General features: G+C 41.6%; 1 protein-coding gene across 10 annotated transcripts in view; it reads right to left on the bottom strand.

The window, feature by feature from the left end:
- Positions 1-5236: 5236 nt before the first annotated feature.
- Positions 5237-22904, bottom strand: part of rims1b (regulating synaptic membrane exocytosis 1b) — a 56403-nt gene continuing 38735 nt past the window's right edge. For 9 of the 10 annotated variants that reach the window (XM_035534766.1, XM_035534764.1, XM_035534771.1 and 6 more), the window contains 10 exons: positions 21387-21470; positions 14266-14372; positions 13495-13610; positions 11891-12042; positions 9602-9810; positions 8493-8640; positions 7586-7692; positions 7104-7205; positions 6562-6701; positions 5237-6333 (listed from right to left, as the gene is read on the bottom strand). In XM_035534766.1, the coding sequence (XP_035390659.1) occupies positions 6115-6333; positions 6562-6701; positions 7104-7205; positions 7586-7692; positions 8493-8640; positions 9602-9810; positions 11891-12042; positions 13495-13610; positions 14266-14372; positions 21387-21470 (1384 nt within the window). In that variant the 3' untranslated portion in view covers positions 5237-6114. Of the gene's footprint in view, positions 6334-6561; positions 6702-7103; positions 7206-7585; positions 7693-8492; positions 8641-9601; positions 10531-11890; positions 12043-13494; positions 13611-14265; positions 14373-21386; positions 21471-22904 lie in introns of those variants that run through there. The other variant, XM_035534773.1, reaches the window with a different exon arrangement.

The following is a 22904-nucleotide window of genomic DNA, read 5'->3' as shown; positions in this document are numbered from 1 at the left end:
TCAGTGGCGTGCTCACATCGCACATAAAAGACAAACAAAAAAAAACAAAAAACGCCTTGTCTTATCGTAAACTGCATTTTTATGTTACATTTTGCCCATCTGTTACTATGTGCAACTAACCTCTGTCCTGCTTCAGACCACAGGATCTGACAACCTGATCTGTTGCTTGATGTCATCTGGTAGCAAACAAATCTCAACGGATCAGTGATGCTGACATGGCACTTCCCGTTAAAAAAAGCAGCACTGCTGCAGGTCTCAGACTTTTCAGTGTCGCTGATGCCTCTCCATCCCCAAGAATGTGCCACAAAAACAGACCTGTTGTGTGAAATTATCCATTCACTATGAACTTGAAGAGAAATAATACATGTTATGTGCATCTTAAGTTTTGTGCAGGATGTATGAGGCTAATGTACCTAGCAAGTAGTGGTAGTCTTTTCCATACATGCTAAAATCTTCATATGCTTGCTTAAAATGGCATCATTAAGTTATATAATCTCATTTTGAAAATAAACCAGTAAGTCATATTGAGTCCTAAATAGAACTGGATGTGGTGTGGGGGCTTTGTGTGAAGATCACTCCATACCACATTCAGACCTATAATTGCGCTGTTGATATGTGAAGTCTGGTTGCATCCTGGCTGAGTTGTACACAGGCATCCCACTTTTCAATGCAAAGATTAAATATGTATTTATGGAAAATATTTTGTCTTGGCTGATTGTAATTGGGTAGTTTGGGTACGTGATAAATTGCTTAAATCTGAATTTTTACTAAGTGTCCTTTAAAGGACACATTGTAAACAAAACCACATTTATTTGCCAGTCCACATATATGTGATTACAAAAACAAAATGTATTATCTTCCAGGTAAAGAATGTTTGGTGGTGCATTTCCCTTTACATGGAAAGTATGTAGTTCTGCAGTTTGGCTCTGCTGCGTGATGTGTCATTCAGTTCACTACAACCGCAGAATAATCGCTGCGATAATGTGATCAATACCTCCTCAAAAACCTCCTTTAAGTTTTAATTTAAGAGTGGTGGACAAATGCACAGATCCAACGTATGATTGGTTTTGGTCTTTTAGAAGGAAATGAAAGACTGAACCAGGTATTCCCTTTCCCACTTAAATGAGTTCACTCACATGAGCAGGTCGCTGTGTACGTATCGCATGGCCCCAGAGTGAGATCCTGTCATGCACTGCAGAACCTTTAGTCCACTATGTAATACATTTTCACTGTATTACCCAACCTGATGCACTTCCTTTAAATCCGCTCATTACTTTGGTCTTTATGTTAATTAATAACCAATTTCCTGATAAGTTCTGGCCTCTGTGCCGTGGCGTTCGGCGCCTGGCATCCAGCACCCTCTACGTGCCATGTTAGGATGCTCGGTAATAGTACGCTAACTAGCCACATTAGGAGCAAAACGACCCCCCGAATCACATATGCGCTGGCTCATCGGACACTAAAAATAGCGATCACGGACTCCACCATCCGCCTCTGTTGGGTGGCATAATGAGAGTCGGAAAATGAACTTTTTAACGGTGACTTGCCACGACAAGGACCTGGAGAAGACAGACACCAGGATCGAGTGCAAATGGGTGAGACCACAGAAATACAGATGCCCCCAGAAAACATGTAGCTTCATAATTACAGCACTACAAGGGTGTGTGTGTGTGTGTGTGTGTGTGTGTGTGTAGCAATGGCGTGGTACATGTCAGAGGCAGTGCAGAGTGATTGGAATGACTGAGTAGTTTGCAGCTCATTTGTTGCGTATAATGCGGGGTAAAGGTATGAGTGCAAGACACTGTGCATTGCTGTGTGACGCAGGGACACTGGAGGACAACAGGAACATCGTGTCCAGAAGCACAGATGAGCGGCTGAGGCACCGCAGTCTCGGCCTCTGTCTAACCCCTGCCTGTTCGCTGCTGCACTCATCCCAGGGCTGTGGGAACGTACAAGATATATTAGGGTACATCACAGAGAGGCACACCTGTTTGGTAAAGCCTACCCTGTAATTTGAAATCGGAGTGCTGCGATTGAACAAAATCTTCAGTGATAGCCAATGGAGTCGAAGCCCTATTCAGACACAGCCGTTCTAAAGGAGCACCTGATAATTAGGGTCAGATGGCTGTGAAACTCATTGGTGTGTGTATGGGGGTGTCACCACTGCTCACGCACCACCCAACCTAATACATTACATGAGGAGTGTGAGCAGGAATTACGGGGAGGACATGCCCCCTTTGGCCCACCCCCCCTCCCCAAACTATGCCTATGGTGAAACACAGCATTGCGCAATTTCTGTGATTTCACTGCTCTAAACACACACATCCAGCTAACAAAGGGCTTGACTGTTGAAGCAGTGGTCTTAGAGAAGGTGAAATATCAAACTGTGCACTAGACCTCTTGAGCTTTGAGAACCTCAACTAGTGATGGTCTAACTCACATCCTGACAGAGGTCTGCCCTCTGCTGGTGGCTACAGTGAAAAGCAATCCTGGTTCATATTTGGGTAGGCAAAATGGAGTGCAATTGTGTTATATAACCAAAAGTTGGAAATTAAAGACATGCGATTTTTTTTTTTTTACCTTTAGTTGCCCATAAAATGTCTGATACAAACAATACATATGAACAATGCATACAACTAATTATAAAGTGATGGGTTTTTCCCCACCGAAGACACATTTGTGTCTCCCTTTATCCCACAGCCAGAATAAAAGAGTGTGTGTGAGAGAGAGAGTGTGAGAGAGAGAGAGAGAGAGAGATAGAGAGAGAGAGAAAGAATGATTCTTGAAATGATACAACTCCCTGTTGGTCATAATGTAGTTGTTATCCTAGCTCTGGTCCACCAGTCATAGGAAAAAACTCAAGAACAGGGATTTTAACACATTCTAAAGCACGATGTAAACATTATATTGGTGCTATAACTAATTTTCTGTTTCTGTGATGATTGTTTAATCCAAAGTGTAGCTACCAGCCATTTACTGAATGTTTCAGTCAATTGGAGAAACAGACAAAAGTGAACAATGAAGAAAATTTCTTCCACACACTTTTTTTTTTATTTGGAAATAATAAAAATGAACTCTTCAATATAAAACATACACATCATTTGAGCCACATCTTTATACAAACAAAAAATGTTGCAAGTGAATACTTTTTATAATCTTATTTTTTTCTCAACTCAGTGGAACACATACTGCAAGCTGTAAACAACCAGCTTTTTTTTTTTTTATTCTCTACCCAACAATACTGATAAAGTAAACGAAAACCAGTCTCACATGAAAAGACAACAATCTGATATTTTCCCGCTCAGACCTAAGCTGAGACAGACTTGGGTTTAAAGCACAGAGATGAGATTGTTCCCCCTCAAGAAAGTTTGCCATCCACTCCTACTGGGATGTCCTCTCCCAAAACTAAATCCTTGCCCTTTTTTGTAAATATGGCTAAACCACGTGGTTATTTCATATTTACAATATATGTGTTGTGCATGTATTATTGTTTTCACATATGTAATGGATGCAATGGATAGAAATGGATGCAATTTGCTACCTACGTCTGTGTGTATGTGTTTATATATAAACACATATGTGTGTATATATATAAAGACATACACACGTATGTGTGTGTGTGTGTGTGTATATAGTTTGTTTTATTGTTCTAATTCTGTATAGATTTATGGGCTTTTATACATGTTTTATTAATCTCTGTCTCTTGATCTTAAAATATGACTTACAATAAGATATTCATAAAACAAGTTTCTGTATTAAGAGTACAGCGCACGTATTTAACCAAAGGGTTAGAAAAGACAAACAGATGTGGGAAATAAAAAATTATAAATGAAACGAAAACACCTAAAACATCACCAGAATGGGGATGCTGTAATATTTTTAGCTGATCTGAAAGTCTGCCAGTGAGTGTGAATGGCTTGAGTTTCTTAGTTGATCTCTTTATAATCAAGTACAAGCAAACTGTACAAGTACATGCAACAAACAAGCTGGCCTACCGTATGTGGAACTAACACGTATCTATTTCTGCAGGTTTTTTTTTCTTTTTCAGTTCTGTTTTGTGTGTTTTACAAAAATGTGCATGCAGCTTGGAAGAGTTCTGAGTCATGCTGCTTCACCCCGATTGGACAAGGGGCTGTGGTCTGACAGAAGCTTGGTGCTTGTGTCCGTAATGGCAAAATCGCTTGAAAGATGCGTGAAGGGAGCTGGCTTTCCACTTACTGCCTCTTTTAGAAATCAACTGAAATAAACCCATATGGTAGGCAAAACTAATTCATTTGATGGGTTTCTTATTTTTTAGTCTCTTATCCTTCTAAAGTGTAAACGTTTTTGCAAAGTCTCTTGTGCTTGTGAAACAAAGGAGACTGAATTTCTTTTAAAATTCCTACACAAGCATCGGAAGAGGGACACAGTGCGAGATAAGACTCTCCTAAGTTTCTGAGGGCAGACATCAGACTGGTGCAGGGATGTCGCATCACTTCTTCTCCAGTTTTGACATATGTTTTATTTACCCCCTTAAAACCTCTAGGAACTGCAAATTCAGTTTGAAATTGCAAGACCCCGATGGCTGAAAGACTTATTTTACGAAACAATTTTCTCGTAACAGCAATGACATGCTGCATCCCAGCTGTTGACAATGCTCCTGAGAAGGGAATAATCTGTACAGAAAAGTTATGTTTCTGTTATGTTTTGTACAGGGCACCACCTTACATAACCAGTAACATATGGTAACATCTGGTCCTTGACTTTTGGAGATAAAATTAGGAAATATATGGTGTAACTTTAACAATTGTTGCAGTGAATCTGAAATTAACATACAAAATTTACATACACAAAGAGTTTTTGTTAAACCAATGGCCCTTTCAGACAAAGAATGATGTTCTGCAAGTGTTGTAAGGGAATGCAGACACCAAAAATACTAATGGTACTCATAGAAATGAAGGCTTGTGGTGTTCAAATTAGCAAAGTACAAATGCTGGCCTTCACAACCTTTATTTGCTGTTACACGTTAACATTTTTGGGTCACATTTTCTGTCAGCCTGTTAGACATATTAGCATTTTTGGGTTATGTATTCCTTTCAATCTGTTAGACGCGTTATAATTTTTTCAGTTAACGTACTTTCAAACTACCACCACGCCTTTCTGGAATGGCAACAACTGCCTGTTACCGTAGATCAGCCACAGATCGTCAGAAAGGACTAAAGGTATCAGAGTATATTATGGTGCACTTCTCGCGGTATGATAGAAAACCGTATCACAAACTAACTGTGAATAAAAAATACTACAGGAGCCAAAATGCAGTCTGTGCAGTCATAAAGGTGCTTTTGTTGCACACTCTTTTCTTCCAGTCAATTCTTTTTCCTTATTCTTTGTATCGTTTTCACCATGCATACAGTATGTCAGACAACAAAGATCCCATTAAAAGTCGTGTGCAAGAGGTATGAAACGAATTTGCAAAAAGATTAAACAAACACAGAGAAAATCTTCAGGAGCGCACGGTCTCGCTCAGCAGTGGTAAACATACGAAAACAAGACCTCCCAAAGGACAGGGACCACATCTTAGGGCACCAAGAAAGGCCCCGCATGCCCAGACGACTTCCCAAAAGTCATGACCTTTGACATTTCATTTTTACCTTTTTACCTTTTATACAGAGAGCATCCCTTTCTGTTTCCAGACCCCACAACCCCTTGGTCAGAGGTTGACATTTTTTGAGGGGTCCATACATTCTAATGCTCTGTTATAAACTGATCCAGGGTACCTGTCTTTAATGATGACTTGACTGAAAATCACCCAGGTGTAGTGTGCTCTCCGAATCGCATTTAATTAGTGCTTCCCACAAGCCATAATTTTTCAATCTGTGTCAGTCTGTGCGTAGGCGATTTCATCTTGGCCGAACAAAATGGGCAGAATGTCCAGGTGTTATTTTCATACACACACAAGAGAGATTAAAAAACAATACGAACCCAACATAAGTGACAGGAGTGATTGTCAGATTTCATCAAAGCTTTGTGGTGTTTTTTTTTTTTCTCATCGCATTTTCTGTCTGCCTGTGATTGTTGTCCTGTAGGTTCATCTGTACTGTATCTCTCTGGTTGTGTGCTTTTTACATCAGTCCTCTATGACCGAACAGCCCCAGGACCCGGTGAAATGTCCAGAGACGACTGGGAAGCACGTCGAGTCAACGAGGCAAGTGTGGGGTCCACTAAGGAAGAGGGCGGAAACAGTTTGTACCAGCCAATCACGTTGCTGGCCAGATCCAGCTCCTCCAGTAGGATTTGTGCTACTCCCATGAAAGATTTGTGGTCCATTCGTCCATAGTCTCCCCAGACAATTACCTAAGACAAAGAGATACTAAGATAACTTTTAAGAAACTAGTTAAAGTCATGCAATTAATTATATCATAAACTAAAAACAATCAAGTACCCTTTGCACACTTGCTCTGTCTATGTGAAAAAAAACTAAATGGAAACAATAATCTCTGAGCCCCCCAAAAACCCTCTTGTTGACGTTTGACTCTTGATTTGCACAATGACACCCAAAAGTCAAAAAGTGGCGACCCTCACCTGTAACACTTTACCCTGTGGGCCTTCTTCAAACTGCAGGGTCTGCTGATACAGGGGGTCCAGTGTTTTCCGTGCGATCTTTGTTTTCTTTTTGGCTACATACGCCCCATTGTGCAGCAGGTACACCTTAACATAGGGAGCTGAGAAAAGATCACATCCATTTCTAAAGTGTGAAAGCTCCAGGAATAACTATAATAATCCTAAAGCTCTAGGTATAATAATCCATTTCTACAGCCCTAGGTATAATAATCCATTTCTACAGCCCTAGGTATAACTATTTTGGCGTTCTTCAGTGTATCCCAGTTTCAACTTTGACAGAAACATGACAGAAAGAGTTCTACCCTGAACCCTAGGTCTTAAGTCACATTATAATTTACTTGCTGTAGACATGTGCTAATAGGAGCTGGAATAAAATTAGGGTTATGCTGGAATTGTTATATATATTTTTTAACTTTATTTTTTTAATGTAGGTGAATGCTGTACTCTACAGGAAACATATCACTGACATTGTGTGAAGGAGCAGAGAGGTTTGGGGGACTGACCAGGGAGCGATTTGGAGCCGGGTTTTTGAAGGAGGCCACGGGCACGGATCACCTCCACCTCCAGCTGGCCCTTCTTGTTCACCATACCAATCTGGATGTCTCCTGCATGGCACAGAAGGCCAGAAAATGCACATGACACAAGGTATGTAGGTGATACCCAAGAACTGTGCAAAAAACAAACAAACAAAAAAAGACGTTCCTTTTTTTTTTGTGTATAATACATTTTGTAAATGACATATAATTTACATAGATTATGGCCTGTGGATCTATAATGTATTCTACAATATATTCAAATTCTATGGCTGTATAACACAAAGTGACAGACAGACAGTGACATCCAGAGTGACAAACAACAGTTTGCGAAGGCACAGAAGGAACGCTGACGCTTTTTACTCCAAACATGGCAAAACCTTGGGACTGGTGGAAAAGGGATAAAAGACAGTTCTCCATTAAACATGACATGACAGTGTGGTGAAACTCACCAACAGAGGGTGTGGCCAGGGTTTGTCGGCCAACCAGCTGGGCAGGGCCGAGCCCATCCAGGAAGTCACTGAACCGAGTCTCCACCCTCACAGCTGGGAAGATCGGACTGAACAAAACAAAAGAAGTAAAAGCCAAAGGCAAGGCAGAGCCTTCCAAACACCGTCGGCCTGCGCGAGGCGAGACACGTGTCCTGTTCTTCGCTTTATTGGTCCCTGCAGAACGCCTTCGTGTGAACACACCTGCTACAGGTGCCACCACACACCACCCACACCTCCCTGCCCTTTACCCGCTCGCTCTGACACCAGCAGAAAGGAGCACAGGGGCACCGCTGTAGTTAAGCAAATGTCAAAGAAGATTGTTGCACCATTTTGTTGGGTCTGTTAAGCCACATTGGAAATGGTTGACAGACAGGTAGGTTGCCAAGGCAACACACAAAGCCTCCTTTTGAAGATGCTTAGACTATTTCTGGACTGGAACAGTGCTTGGTTGAGTTATTAGACGGGGCATGTTCAATATGATGTATAGGTGTGGACAGAGGTGCCTCATCAGCTGTGCAAGCAAAGTGCTTCTCTCTCTCTTATATATATATATATATATATATATATATATATATATATATATATATATATATATATATATTAATATATTATCATTTTTATTCATTTTTTTTAATTTACTGGACTACCCAGATACCACTAAATCTGATTTACACTGGGCCCTGTAGTAATTAATTATTAAAAGTAGATCGCAAGAAACAGAACTCAAATCTAAAATTTATTAGACAAGTATTATTTATGTAGACCTCCTTGTCTTTCATACATTTGAGAGAATTGTGATCACTTTAAAGTTTGAAAAGTATAAAGACCTCAAAAAACATGCCGGAGGTGTTAAGCAGGGGTCACTCACCTTCCCTCAGAGTTGTAGCTGGTCATGCTGCCATTGTTGGACTCGCGGCTGGGCTGTCTGCTCATGTTCCGCTGGAGCTCCACGGCCATGCCTGTTTCCTGGCTCCGCTGAATTGTCCCACCTCCCTTTGACTTCTTATTGGATGCTTCTGGAGACAGATAGACAGAACAACCTATAAACTGAATGAGGTTCAAGGGAAAACGAGTTCCTTAACTGACAGTTAGCATTTCCTTACTGAATGGAAGGTAGGTCTATAGTAGTTAGCATTGTATGGGTCTTAACACTGTGACATAAGCTAGCTCAGACAGCACAGAAGACCTAACTCTTTGGTCAACTGTATCATTAAAAAACAGCTTTATTGATCAGGAAGCTTCAATCCACAAACTTTATCACGCATATCCTTGGAAGCTGTGAATGCTAACACAGTCTCACTGTGGCTGCGCTAACAACTGAGATGTGGGCCGGCGGCGCTAAGCTAAGTGCATACTCTACGCTGGACAAAAAGAGTGTCCATCTCCTCAGGGCTGAATCTCTGCAGGAGAGAAGAGAGATACCATCCGCTCCAGGCCCGACAGTCGTCCAATGTTCTTTTATTCCTGCTTCAAAGAGAATGAGTGGTGCGGTACAGATGTCACCCCCGCCCACACACACGGTCCATCCTGAGTGCCTTGACCCCGACCCCACCATGGAAAGCCTTCTTATGGGGAACAGTAATGACTAGTCACTCCTGACGTCTGAGAAGCCATGACATGGCCACAGGTGCTTTAATCAAAAGAACTCAGGTTGGGTTTAATTGGGATGTACCTTTGATAGTGGCACTTAGAAAGCCCTCAAGGCAGGATGGGTTGAAAAGCTGGGAGGCTAAGCTTTTTGGACGAGAGCTGTTTCCTTCACAAAAATGTGCAGATCAGATGTGAAGCATATGAGATCAGACCGCACCTTGGAGTATGCTGACTGGGACAGCGTGGCAGACGGCATATTTGCGCCGCGTTTTCACTACCGGCTCAGTTCTAAAGAGAAATTCCGATCAGCGCTCGGGAAGAAGGCCACGCTGGACAGAAGCGCGAAGCCAGCCTGCCGGGCGTCGGCTGTGGGCGTGGCGGACTGACCTGTCTGGCCGATTTGAGACGTACTGCGGCAGCGACGGCTGCCCACGATGGCCACAAAGCGGGCGTTGAGGCTGGACCGTCTCTTCTTGGTACCGCTACCCACCGTGCCCAGCGCCGTGTCCGACTGGCTGCCGTCCGTGCGCTCCGGCCCGGTGATGTCGCCGCTTGTGCTCTTCAGCATGCTGCGGCCCATCGCCCTCGCCTGCCGACTGGGGGTGGTAGTTGGGAGGGTAGATGAGCGCACGTGAAGGGGTGGATGAGGAGGGGTGGGTTACAGTCATAGCTTATGCAGTAAAGTTCAGAGAAAAGGACGAAGTCGGGGATTTTAGTTTTTTATTATGCTGATGTGAAAGCTTACAGTTATTGTTCAGATGCCGTTCGCACTGCAAAAGTGTGAGTGTATAATTCAGCTTTGTTTAATTTGGCAATAATCAGCTGCTTTAATATGCAATTCCAATAACTGCAGAAACGAAATCCTCCATTTCATGTTAATTTGGTTCTTTTGTCATATCAGAGAGAGAGCTGTTCTAACAATGTAAACAGGACAGACTTTATTCAAAATGTTAATTGGAAATTACAAGTTATCTGATTAGTTTTCTTTCAGGAAACAGCAAAGCAAAGCCCTCAGGCCCCTGGGGCTGTGGAGGAGCTGGCGGGTGTCTGTGTTCTCTGAGGGAGTCTGGATACTGATGGACTGTCTGGTTACGCTCTCTTCGCAAACTCGAGCCCCCATGCCAGATACTACACTCTTCTCCCCATGGAAGGGGGCACCAGCAGCGTGGAGAGGAAGGCAGCGGGTAGGCCTCTCCTCTCCACGCCCCAGGGGAGTAAGACAAGGACAGCCAGTTGAAGTGCTGAGTGGAAGGGGATCAGGCGATTTTACTGGGTCCAAGCACCAGAGGTATGACCGGAGGCATGCAAGAAGAGTTCTAAAAGACACACACAGACACATATAGCACACTGCACAAGGCACACAAGCACATTATGAAACACACTCTCATGACGCAGAGACACTTGCACGGAACTGAGAGCAGCGATGAACAGTGCATGTGCAAAATATTCCGACTATGTGACGGAGAAGGGAGAAGGAGGGTTTGTGTAAGAAGGTTAGAAGTCAGGAGAGAAACAACGGACCAGATCAAGCCTCATCCCCTAGCGTTTGATTTTAGCTATAAAATTAGCTGGATAGCGTATCCTTCTGCAGTTTGAGAGCATTTCCATGAGACAGAAAACAGGAAAATCAGTGGAAAAACACGAAACACATGACAAAAAGTGAGCACCTGGTGCAGTTTCCATGAGGTGGTTAATAACTGTAAAATCACAAATTTTACATCCAACTATTGCTGTGGTACTGGTATTGCAAAGCAAGAAATAACTGATATCCAAATGACTTTAGTAAATCAGACCCTAGAGGATCAGAAAACGCAAGAGTTCACTTGACATTGCACATCTGGAGGATGCATGTGGAATACTGTAACCTTTCCACTCTCAGCAAAGCCTCTAAGCTACCTGCGGATAGACCTGGAGGTTCTCGGGTAGCGTAACACTCCAGCTGGTTTCCACAGCAGTGGGGCCGGATCCCTGTGAGAGGTCCTCCCCCAGAACTGGGCCAGATAACCATTTGGGTGCAAGTGTTTTGTACAGGATCAGCTTTAATATTAAAAGGTGCCCATTTAATTTAAAGTTCAAATGGTAATCTTTGGTTTCCCTTACCCCCGAATTATCAGTAGCTGCAATCTGCTAAGTATGAACTGTACCTAACCATGAATATATTCAGTATAGTGGAGGAGCTAGCTGATATCTTACCTTTGACCGGAGGAGAGAGTGCAGTATGCCCTCCTTTTCACCATTTGATCGCTAGATTATAACTCACATGTTCTTTCTTGCTGATCTGAGTTCAGTTTTACTGATTCCAAAGCATGGATCTGGGGTGGGAAAGTTGCATCACAGCTCCACCTGTTACCTGGCATCACCGGCCACCGTGTGGCGCCGGTGTTTCAACTCCCCAGAGAAGTGACTCTGCTCCAGGCTCACCTCTGCTCGGGCTCACACGCCCCCCCCATGAGATTTGTCTCTTTTCTCCTCCCCTTTGCAATTCTCCAGTGAGTTTGACCTTTTGAAGCCCCGCCTGAGGGGGTCTGTGAATTGCAAGCACATGTGACACATGCGTGGCATGCAAAGGAAACAAACAAACAAACAAAATAACGGACAGCGGACAGAGCTGAGCATGCATGAGGGGAGAGGGCAGAAGCCAAGCAAACAGATGTGCTAGTTCAAACGTGTCCTGACCTGACACGTCCGTGTGGCCGCTCGGACTGGACAGACATGTAGCTGCCGCTGCTGAGGCGGGAGGCGCTGCTGGCCCGCGAGATGGCCGACACGTCGCTCATGTCGCTATCAGACGACCTCGCTGACATGTTGTCGCAACTCCGCTTGTACATCTGCCCAGACACAGGAGAGAACCCGCTCTAGACACAGGACTGAACGTGTTCCAGACACAGGAGAGAACCCGCTCTAGACACAGGACTGAACGTGTTCCAGACACAGGAGAGAACGTGTTCCAGACACAGGAGAGAACCCGCTCTAGACACAGGACTGAACGTGTTCCAGACACAGGAGAGAACGTGTTCCAGACACAGGAGAGAACCCGCTCTAGACACAGGACTGAACGTGTTCCAGACACAGGGGAGAACCCGCTCTAGACACAGGACTGAACGTGTTCCAGACACAGGAGAGAACCCGCTCTAGACACAGGACTGAACGTGTTCCAGACACAGGGGAGAACGTGTTCCAGACACAGGACTGAACGTGTTCCAGACACAGGGGAGAACGTGTTCCAGACACAGGAGAGAACCCGCTCTAGACACAGGACTGAACGTGTTCCAGACACAGGAGAGAACCCGCTCTAGACACAGGACTGAACGTGTTCCAGACACAGGGGAGAACCCGCTCTAGACACAGGACTGAACGTGTTCCAGACACAGGAGAGAACCCGCTCTAGACACAGGACTGAACGTGTTCCAGACACAGGGGAGAACCCGCTCTAGACACAGGACTGAACGTGTTCCAGACACAGGGGAGAACCCGCTCTAGACACAGGACTGAACGTGTTCCAGACACAGGGGAGAACCCGCTCTAGACACAGGACTGAACGTGTTCCAGACACAGGAGAGAACCCGCTCTAGACACAGGACTGAACGTGTTCCAGACACAGGAGAGAACGTGTTCCAGACACAGGAGAGAACCCACTCTAGACACAGGAGAGAACCCATTCCAGTCCCTCAGTCCCATTCACATGGCCTGGTTTACTCCAGTCTCTCCAGCCTCAATACTACGCCTTTCCAAAGTATTGAAATGGACTGATCTATCTATCTATCTATCTATCTATCTATCTATCTATCTATCTATCTATCTATCTATCTATCTATCTATCTATCTATCTATCTATCTATTACAGTCTAACTGCTATCCTATTTTCTCATGGGTGCTGAGTATAAAAATAAATGCAAGTATGTATTTATTATGAGAGAATGCCTTGCCTTGTTTCCAGTTTGGCAAAGCAGTCACTTAAAAAGATTCTAAATGAGAAACTGCTTCCTTGTTTTGAAAAAATGTTCTATTTTTAAAAAGGAAAAGAGCAATAGGATTTGTTTTCAGATCGTATTTCATCTGAGTGTAATTTTTCCACTTGAAAAGGGCCCATTAATCATACTTCTGAAGTTCAGAGCAATGTAAATTATCAGTAAGAATCAGATTACAGGCCTTTTTACAGATTTGCACCACACAATTATAGGTTGCCAGGGTAACTCCAGGTAGCGACATGTTTAAAGCACTCTGAAGCAGCCGGAAAGGGAAGAATATTCCAGAAATGCGCAAGGCTGTGGCCGACTCACGTCTCTCTTGTTCTTGAGCTCTACATCTTGGTCGTGGCCTGAGCTGGCATAGCCCAGCCGATGAGGCGACACTCGCATCTGACTGAAATGACGAGATCGATCCTCTACTGCCAGAGCTGAGAGAGAGAGAGAGAGCAAGAAAGAAAGACAGAGAGCGAGATAGATAGATAGATAGATAGATAGATAGATAGATAGATAGATAGATAGATAGATAGATAGATAGATAGATAGATAGATAGATAGATAGATAGATAGATAGATGATTCTATCAGGGGATATCAATCAATTATGATATTATGATATATATATATATATAATGATCATATCAATGTCTTTCAGTCAAAATATAATTCAAGGCACATAGGCTGAATGACTGGTGAGCAAGCTATGAGGGGAGTTACCTGTCTCTTCAGGTTTATTACTGCTCATGAAGACATGGTCTACATGAGAAGAGACATGTTCTACATGAGAAGAGACATGGTCTACATGAGAAGAGACATGGTCTACATGAGAAGAGACATGGTCTACATGAGAAGAGACATGTTCTTCATGAGTTGAAGGACAAGAAGGGACAGACATAGAGAGGAGAGAGACAGAGAAGCAAGCATGATTGTGGAGAGGACTGTAGTAATGGTTAAGGCAAATGAGTGAGGAAGAGGAGTGGGATTATTTGTCTGCTGTGGAGTAATGAAGGTGGGTGGTGAGGTGCGTGGCTTTTCTGGCCACACGTCTGGTGTGAGAGCATAAAGGAGAGAAGTCGGGCAAGCCCACCTTGCTCTGCACTGCTGCCTTTCGCAGGAAGCTGGGGTAATTGTCTGCCCCTGCGCACTGACAAGGGAGACCCTGCAGGAGAGGAATGGACTCCATGCGGATGTGCTCTGGGGGGGGAGTCAGAGAGAGAGAAAGAGTGACACAGAGCAAGAGACAGAAAAATGGATACACAGGGTGAAACGGAGCAAGAAAAAGATCAAAGAAGAAATGCAGGCAAAGATGAGAGGACACTTGTTTTTCATCTTAACCTAATGGCAAACTTAACCAACACTTACCACACCTAGTCCCACAGCCCTACTTTATATCACTTTATGTCACTCAACTAACACTGAACCTGGCACTGATAGTTGAGGCTCTTGCGATGTAGTGATACACAGAGTTCATACAGGGCGTAGTGTAGTATACTATAGAGGGTGTTCATAGAGGGTGTATAGTAGTAGTATACTATAGAGGGTGTTCATAGAGGGTGTATAGTAGTATACAATAAAGGGTGTATAGTAGTATACTATAGAGGGCGTTTATAGAGGGTGTATAGTAGTCTAGTATAGAGGGCGTAGAGTAGTATACTATAGAGGGAGTATAATAGTATATTATAGAGGGTGTATAGTAGTATATTATAGAGGGTGTATAGTAGTATACTATAGAGGGCGTATAGTAGTATACTATAGAGGGTGTATAGTAGTATACTATAGAGGGCGTATAGTAGTATACTATAGAGGGTGTATAGTAGTATACTATAGAGGGCGTATAGTAGTATACTATAGAGGGTGTATAGTAGTATATTATAGAGGGTGTATAGTAGTATACTATAGAGGGCGTTTAGAGAGGGTGTATAGTAGTATACTATAAAGGGCATTTATAGAGGGTGTATAATAGTATACTATAGAGGGTGTATAGTAGTATACTATAGAGGGTGTACAGTAGTATACTATAGAGGGTGTACAGTAGTATATTATAGAGGGTGTATAGTAGTATATTATAGAGGGTGTATAGTAGTATACTATAGAGGGTGTATAGTAGTATACTATAGAGGGCGTATAGTAGTATACTATAGAGGGTGTATAGTAGTATACTATAGAGGGCGTATAGTATTATACTATAGAGGGTGTATAGTAGTATATTATAGAGGGTGTATAGTAGTATACTATAGAGGGCGTTTAGAGAGGGTGTATAGTAGTATACTATAAAGGGCATTTATAGAGGGTGTATAATAGTATACTATAGAGGGTGTATAGTAGTATACTATAGAGGGTGTACAGTAGTATACTATAGAGGGTGTACAGTAGTATACTATAGAGGGCGTATAGTAGTATATTATAGAGGGTGTATAGTAGTATATTATAGAGGGTGTATAGTAGTATACTATAGAGGGCGTATAGTAGTATACTATAGAGGGCATATAGTAGTATACTATAGAGGGCGTATAGTAGTATATTATAGAGGGTGTATAGTAGTATACTATAGAGGGCGTTTAGAGAGGGTGTATAGTAGTATACTACAAAGGGCATTTATAGAGGGTGTATAATAGTATACTATAGAGGGTGTATAGTAGTATACTATAGAGGGCGTATAGTAGTCTACTATAGAGGGTGTATAGTAGTATACTATAGAGGGCATTTATAGAGGGTGTATAGTAGTATACTATAGAGGGCATATAGTAGTCTACTATAGAGGGTGTATAGTAGTATACTATAGAGGGCATTTATAGAGGGTGTATAATAGTATACTATAGAGGGCATTTATAGAGGGTGTATAGTAGTATACTATAGAGGGCATTTATAGAGGGTGTATAGTAGTATACTATAGAGGGCATATAGTAGTATACTATAGAGGGTGTATAGTAGTCTACTATAGAGGGCGTATAGTAGTATACTATAGAAGGTGTATAATAGTATACTATAGAGGGTGTATAGTCGTATACTATAGAGGGTGTATAGTAGTATACTATAGAGGGCATTTATAGAGGGTGTATAGTAGTATACTATAGAGGGCGTATAGTAGTATACTATAGAGGGCGTATGGTAGTATACTATAGAGGGTGTATAGTAGTATACTATAGAGGGCATTTATAGAGGGTGTATAATAGTATACTATAGAGGGCGTATAGTAGTATACTATAGAGGGTGTATAGTAGTCTACTATAGAGGGCATATAGTAGTATACTATAGAAGGTGTATAATAGTATACTATAGAGGGTGTATAGTAGCATACTATAGAGGGAATATAGTAGTATACTATAGAGGGTGTATAGTCGTATACTATAGAGGGTGTATAGTAGTATACTATAGAGGGCGTATAGTAGTATACTATAGAGGGCGTATAGTAGTATACTATAGAGGGTGTATAGTAGTATACTATAGAGGGCATTTATTAATGGTGTATAGTAGTATACTATAGAGGGCGTATAGTAGTATACTATAGAAGGTGTATAATAGTATACTATAGAGGGTGTATAGTCGTATACTATAGAGGGTGTATAGTAGTATACTATAGAGGGCATTTATAGAGGGTGTATAGTAGTATACTATAGAGGGCGTATAGTAGTATACTATAGAGGGCGTATAGTAGTATACTATAGAGGGTGTATAGTCGTATACTATAGAGGGTGTATAGTAGTATACTATAGAGGGCATTTATAGAGGGTGTATAATAGTATACTATAGAGGGCGTATAGTAGTATACTATAGAGGGTGTATAGTAGTCTACTATAGAGGGCATATAGTAGTATACTATAGAAGGTGTATAATAGTATACTATAGAGGGTGTATAGTAGTATACTATAGAGGGAATATAGTAGTATACTATAGAGGGCATATAGTAGTATACTATAGAGGGCATTTATAGATGGTGTATAGTAGTATACTATAGAGGGCATTTATAGAGGGTGTATAATAGTATACTATAGAGGGCATATAGTAGTATACTATAGAGGGCATTTATAGAGGGTGTATAGTAGTATACTATAGAGGGCATTTATAGAGGGTGTATAATAGTATACTATAGAGGGCATATAGTAGTATACTATAGAGGGCATTTATAGAGGGTGTATAATAGTATACTATAGAGGGCATTTATAGAGGGCATATAGTAGTATACTATAGAGGACATTTATAGAGGGTGTATAGTAGTATACTATAGAGGGCATTTATAGAGGGTGTATAGTAGTATACTATAGAGGGCGTATAGTAGTATACTATAGAGGGCGTATAGTAGTATACTATAGAGGGTGTATAGTCGTATACTATAGAGGGTGTATAGTAGTATACTATAGAGGGCATTTATAGAGGGTGTATAGTAGTATACTATAGAGGGCGTATAGTAGTATACTATAGAAGGTGTATAATAGTATACTATAGAGGGTGTATAGTAGTATACTATAGAGGGCGTATAGTAGTCTACTATAGAGGGTGTATAGTAGTATACTATAGAGGGCATTTATAGAGGGTGTATAGTAGTATACTATAGAGGGCGTATAGTAGTATACTATAGAGGGCGTATAGTAGTATACTATAGAGGGTGTATAGTCGTATACTATAGAGGGTGTATAGTAGTATACTATAGAGGGCATTTATAGAGGGTGTATAATAGTATACTATAGAGGGCGTATAGTAGTATACTATAGAGGGTGTATAGTAGTATACTATAGAAGGTGTATAATAGTATACTATAGAGGGTGTATAGTAGTATACTATAGAAGGAATATAGTAGTATACTATAGAGGGCATATAGTAGTATACTATAGAGGGCATTTATAGATGGTGTATAGTAGTATACTATAGAGGGCATTTATAGAGGGTGTATAATAGTATACTATAGAGGGCATATAGTAGTATACTATAGAGGGCATTTATAGAGGGTGTATAGTAGTATACTATAGAGGGCATTTATAGAGGGTGTATAATAGTATACTATAGAGGGCATTTATAGAGGGCATATAGTAGTATACTATAGAGGGCATTTATAGAGGGTGTATAGTAGTATACTATAAAGGGCATTTATAGAGGGTGTATAGTAGTATACTATAGAGGGCGTATAGTAGTATACTATAGAGGGTGTATAGTCGTATACTATAGAGGGTGTATAGTAGTATACTATAGAGGGCATTTATAGAGGGTGTATAGTAGTATACTATAGAGGGCGTATAGTAGTATACTATAGAAGGTGTATAATAGTATACTATAGAGGGTGTATAGTCGTATACTATAGAGGGTGTATAGTAGTATACTATAGAGGGCATTTATAGAGGGTTTATAGTAGTATACTATAGAGGGCATATAGTAGTATACTATAGAGGGCGTATAGTAGTATACTATAGAGGGTGTATAGTCGTATACTATAGAGGGTGTATAGTAGTATACTATAGAGGGCATTTATAGAGGGTGTATAATACTATACTATAGAGGGCGTATAGTAGTATACTATAGAGGGTGTATAGTAGTCTACTATAGAGGGCATATAGTAGTATACTATAGAAGGTGTATAATAGTATACTATAGAGGGTGTATAGTAGTATACTATAGAGGGAATATAGTAGTATACTATAGAGGGCATATAGTAGTATACTATAGAGGGCATTTATAGAGGGTGTATAATAGTATACTATAGAGGGCATATAGTAGTATACTATAGAGGGCATTTATAGAGGGTGTATAGTAGTATACTATAGAGGGCATATAGTAGTCTACTATAGAGGGCATTTATAGAGGGTGTATAATAGTATACTATAGAGGGCATATAGTAGTCTACTATAGAGGGCATATAGTAGTATACTATAGAGGGCATTTATAGAGGGTGTATAGTAGAATAATATAGAGGGCATTTATAGAGGGTGTATAATAGTATACTATAGAGGGCATATAGTAGTCTACTATAGAGGGCATTTATAGAGGGTGTATAATAGTATACTATAGAGGGCATATAGTAGTCTACTATAGAGGGCATATAGTAGTATACTATAGAGGGCATTTATAGAGGGTGTATAGTAGAATAATATAGAGGGCATTTATAGAGGGTGTATAATAGTATACTATAGAGGGCATATAGTAGTATACTATAGAGGGCATATAGTAGTATACTATAGAGGGCGTATAGTAGTATACTATAGAGGGCATATAGTAGTATACTATAAAGGGCATATAGTAGTATACTATAGAGGGCATATAGTAGTATACTATAGAGGGCGTATAGTAGTATACTATAGAGGGCGTATAGTAGTATACTATAGAGGGCATATAGTAGTATACTATAGAGAGCGTATAGTAGTATACTATAGAGGGCATATAGTAGTATACTATAGAGGGCGTATAGTAGTATACTATAGAGGGCATATAGTAGTATACTATAGAGGGCATTTATAGAGGGTGTATAGTAGAATACTATAGAGGGCATTTATAGAGGGTGTATAATAGTATACTATAGAGGGCATATAGTAGTATACTATAGAGGGCATATAGTAGTATACTATAGAGGGCGTATAGTAGTATACTATAGAGGGTGTATAGTAGTATACTATAGAGGGCATATAGTAGTATACTATAGAGGGCATATAGTAGTATACTATAGAGGGCATATAGTAGTATACTATAGAGGGCGTATAGTAGTATACTATAGAGGGTGTATAGTAGTATACTATAGAGGGCATTTATAGAGGGTGTATAATAGTATACTATAGAGGGCATTTATAGAGGGCGTATAGTAGTATACTATAGAGGGCATATAGTAGTATACTATAGAGGGCATATAGTAGTATACTATAGAGGGCATATAGTAGTATACTATAGAGGGCGTATAGTAGTATACTATAGAGGGCATATAGTAGTATACTATAGAGGGCATATAGTAGTATACTATAGAGGGCATTTATAGAGGGTGTATAATAGTATACTATAGAGGGCATTTATAGAGGGCGTATAGTAGTATACTATAGAGGGCATATAGTAGTATACTATAGAGGGCATATAGTAGTATACTATAGAGGGCATATAGTAGTATACTATAGAGGGCATTTATAGAGGGTGTATAATAGTATACTATAGAGGGCGTATAGTAGTATACTATAGAGGGCATATAGTAGTATACTATAGAGGGCATATAGTAGTATACTATAGAGGGCATATAGTAGTATACTATAGAGGGCATATAGTAGTATACTATAGAGGGCATTTATAGAGGGTGTATAATAGTATACTATAGAGGGCGTATAGTAGTATACTATAGAGGGCGTATAGTAGTATACTATAGAGGGCATATAGTAGTATACTATAGAGGGCATATAGTAGTATACTATAGAGGGCATATAGTAGTATACTATAGAGGGCATTTATAGAGGGTGTATAATAGTATACTATAGAGGGCGTATAGTAGTATACTATAGAGGGCATATAGTAGTATACTATAGAGGGTGGCGAGCACCTGTCCCGAAGTAAGCTCTTGCAGGAGCCCACAGGGCCAGTGGGGTCAAAGGGGTGGAGGGGCACATCTCTCCTCCACCTGCTGCCCCGCAGGATGGAGGTGGGCTGGATCCTGAGCACAGCCACCAGAGGGAGGAGGAGCAAGTGAAACAGCCAGTGGGGGCAATTTGGTGAGGTGGGAGAGAGACCAAAACCGTGAATGAGTCGTCGAAATGCAAATGTAAACAGTAGGATGATTGAGTCAAAGAAGGCAAGCGAAGGGTTCACAGGAAGAGAAAAAATGAGAACAAAGGATTTGTGTGGACAGAGACGGAGCAAAAAAAGAGAAAAAGGGGGCTTGACGGATTGTGACAGATGTTGATTTGAATCTCACCTGTCAGTGGCAATGGCTTTCTTATCTGATTTGGGAGAGGCAGGCCTATCCAAAGTGCCTGACCTCCTGCTCACGGAGTGGGAGTTGTGAAGTCGGCAAATGAGCGAAACAGATGCAAAGAAAAGAAAACGACATGTGAAAACCCAGCCGAATGGATGGACCCAGATGGGTGGACGGGTGTCTCTCCTGTCAGAGACGGGGCTGCGCTTTTTAGGTGACAGCATTTGGAAAGTCGAGGAAAAGCATCAAAGGAATGTGGGAAGTCAGGGGGAGCTAACTGCTGCGTAACTCGCCGTCGTTTGCTTCCGTTGCTACGTTCTCTTTTCACTTTTCCATACCTTTCAGAAGAATGGAAGCCAGCGTCTGGCCTCAAACAGGTGGTACTGGCACTCCTGACTCTGTCCAGCGCTGGCTGAAGATCACTGGGGGAGAGAGAGAGAGAGAGAGAGAGAGAGAGAGAGAGAGAGAGAGAGAGAGATAGGGAGAGAGAGAGAGAGAGAGAGAGAGAGAGGGAGAGAGATAGGGAGAGAGAGAGAGAGAGAGAGAGAGAGAGAGAGAGAGAGAGAGAGAGAGAGAGAGGGAGAGAGAGAGAGAGAGAGAGAGAGAGAGATAGGGAGAGAGAGAGAGAGAGAGAGAGAGAGAGATAGGGAGAGAGAGAGAGAGAGAGAGAGAGACAGACAGGGAGTCGTTAACAAGCTGTGACGTTCATGTGATAAGATCTGAGTTTAATCCCCAGGGACCTGTGTTTGCACCTCTGGCATTGCGATGGCAGTACACTCTGCTCGTGAACTTTACGCCAGGGATCGTTTGTTTGGCACAATGAGTAGCGCTTTTAGCCAAAGCTCTGGGTGCCAGAACACCTCATTAGAGCTTTGGGACTGTACCCTTTACTGTGGACAGACCCGCCAGCAGATGGAGAATGGTCGCACCGTGCCTACAGGTCCAGGACATCGATGCAGACCTGACGCAGACTTTAGAGCTGGGTCTGTTTCTTTTCTCTAACCCCCTGACTTCGTCTTGTCCACATGCCTTCACCCAGCTGGACTATGGGTTTCATTCCCCTTAAAACCTGACAGCGTTAATGATGCTGATTACAGCCCAGTAAAAGTCACAGGCCCACTTACACAGAACATGCTAAAATCATGGGCTCACTTACACAGAACATGTAAAAAATCACAGGCCCACTTACACAGAACAGGCTAAAATCATGGGCTCACTTACACAGAACATGTAAAAAATCACAGGCCCACTTACACAGAACAGGCTAAAATCATGGGCTCACTTACACAGAACATGTAAAAAAATCACAGGCCCACTTACACAGAACAGGCTAAAATCTGTTCTCAGATTTCAGCCTGTGTAGGAGTGCTAGATAACTCTGATAAGTGGTAAAAATAACTAAAGTTCTGGCAACCATACTAGCAGCAAGGCTCTCGAGTGGACAAACCGTATTACTGTAAAACCTTTGAGCAAGCTGTTACTGTAAAAGCTTGAAGCTTTTTCTTCTCCATGATCTAACACAAGATATGGTGCCAGTTAGTAATTCATGAGTGTGTTTTAGATACCTCAAAACTGCATAACTCCTCTGTGGTTTGCAATCAAATTAAATATTACTGCATGTTTAATCTTTTAGTCTGTTTGCTAGCCTACATGTCTAGCGCACACTCTTGGGCTCTTACCTAATGCTGACCTCATCTGTAAATCTGAGCACACGCTGGGGGGCGGCACCACGGAGAGACGATTTAGTCTTTAGGCATGCAGGAAGGGTGGAGCTTAGCATGGGAAGAAACGAATAAACAAACAAGCAAAAAAAGCATGCAGGCAAGCCAAAAACAAAACAAAAACAAATGAACTGT

Source organism: Electrophorus electricus, chromosome 16, assembly GCF_013358815.1.
Source record: "Electrophorus electricus isolate fEleEle1 chromosome 16, fEleEle1.pri, whole genome shotgun sequence".
NCBI lineage: Eukaryota > Metazoa > Chordata > Actinopteri > Gymnotiformes > Gymnotidae > Electrophorus > Electrophorus electricus.
The sequence above is the reverse complement of the archived record's forward strand: the minus strand, read 5'-3'. Positions and strand labels throughout refer to the sequence as shown.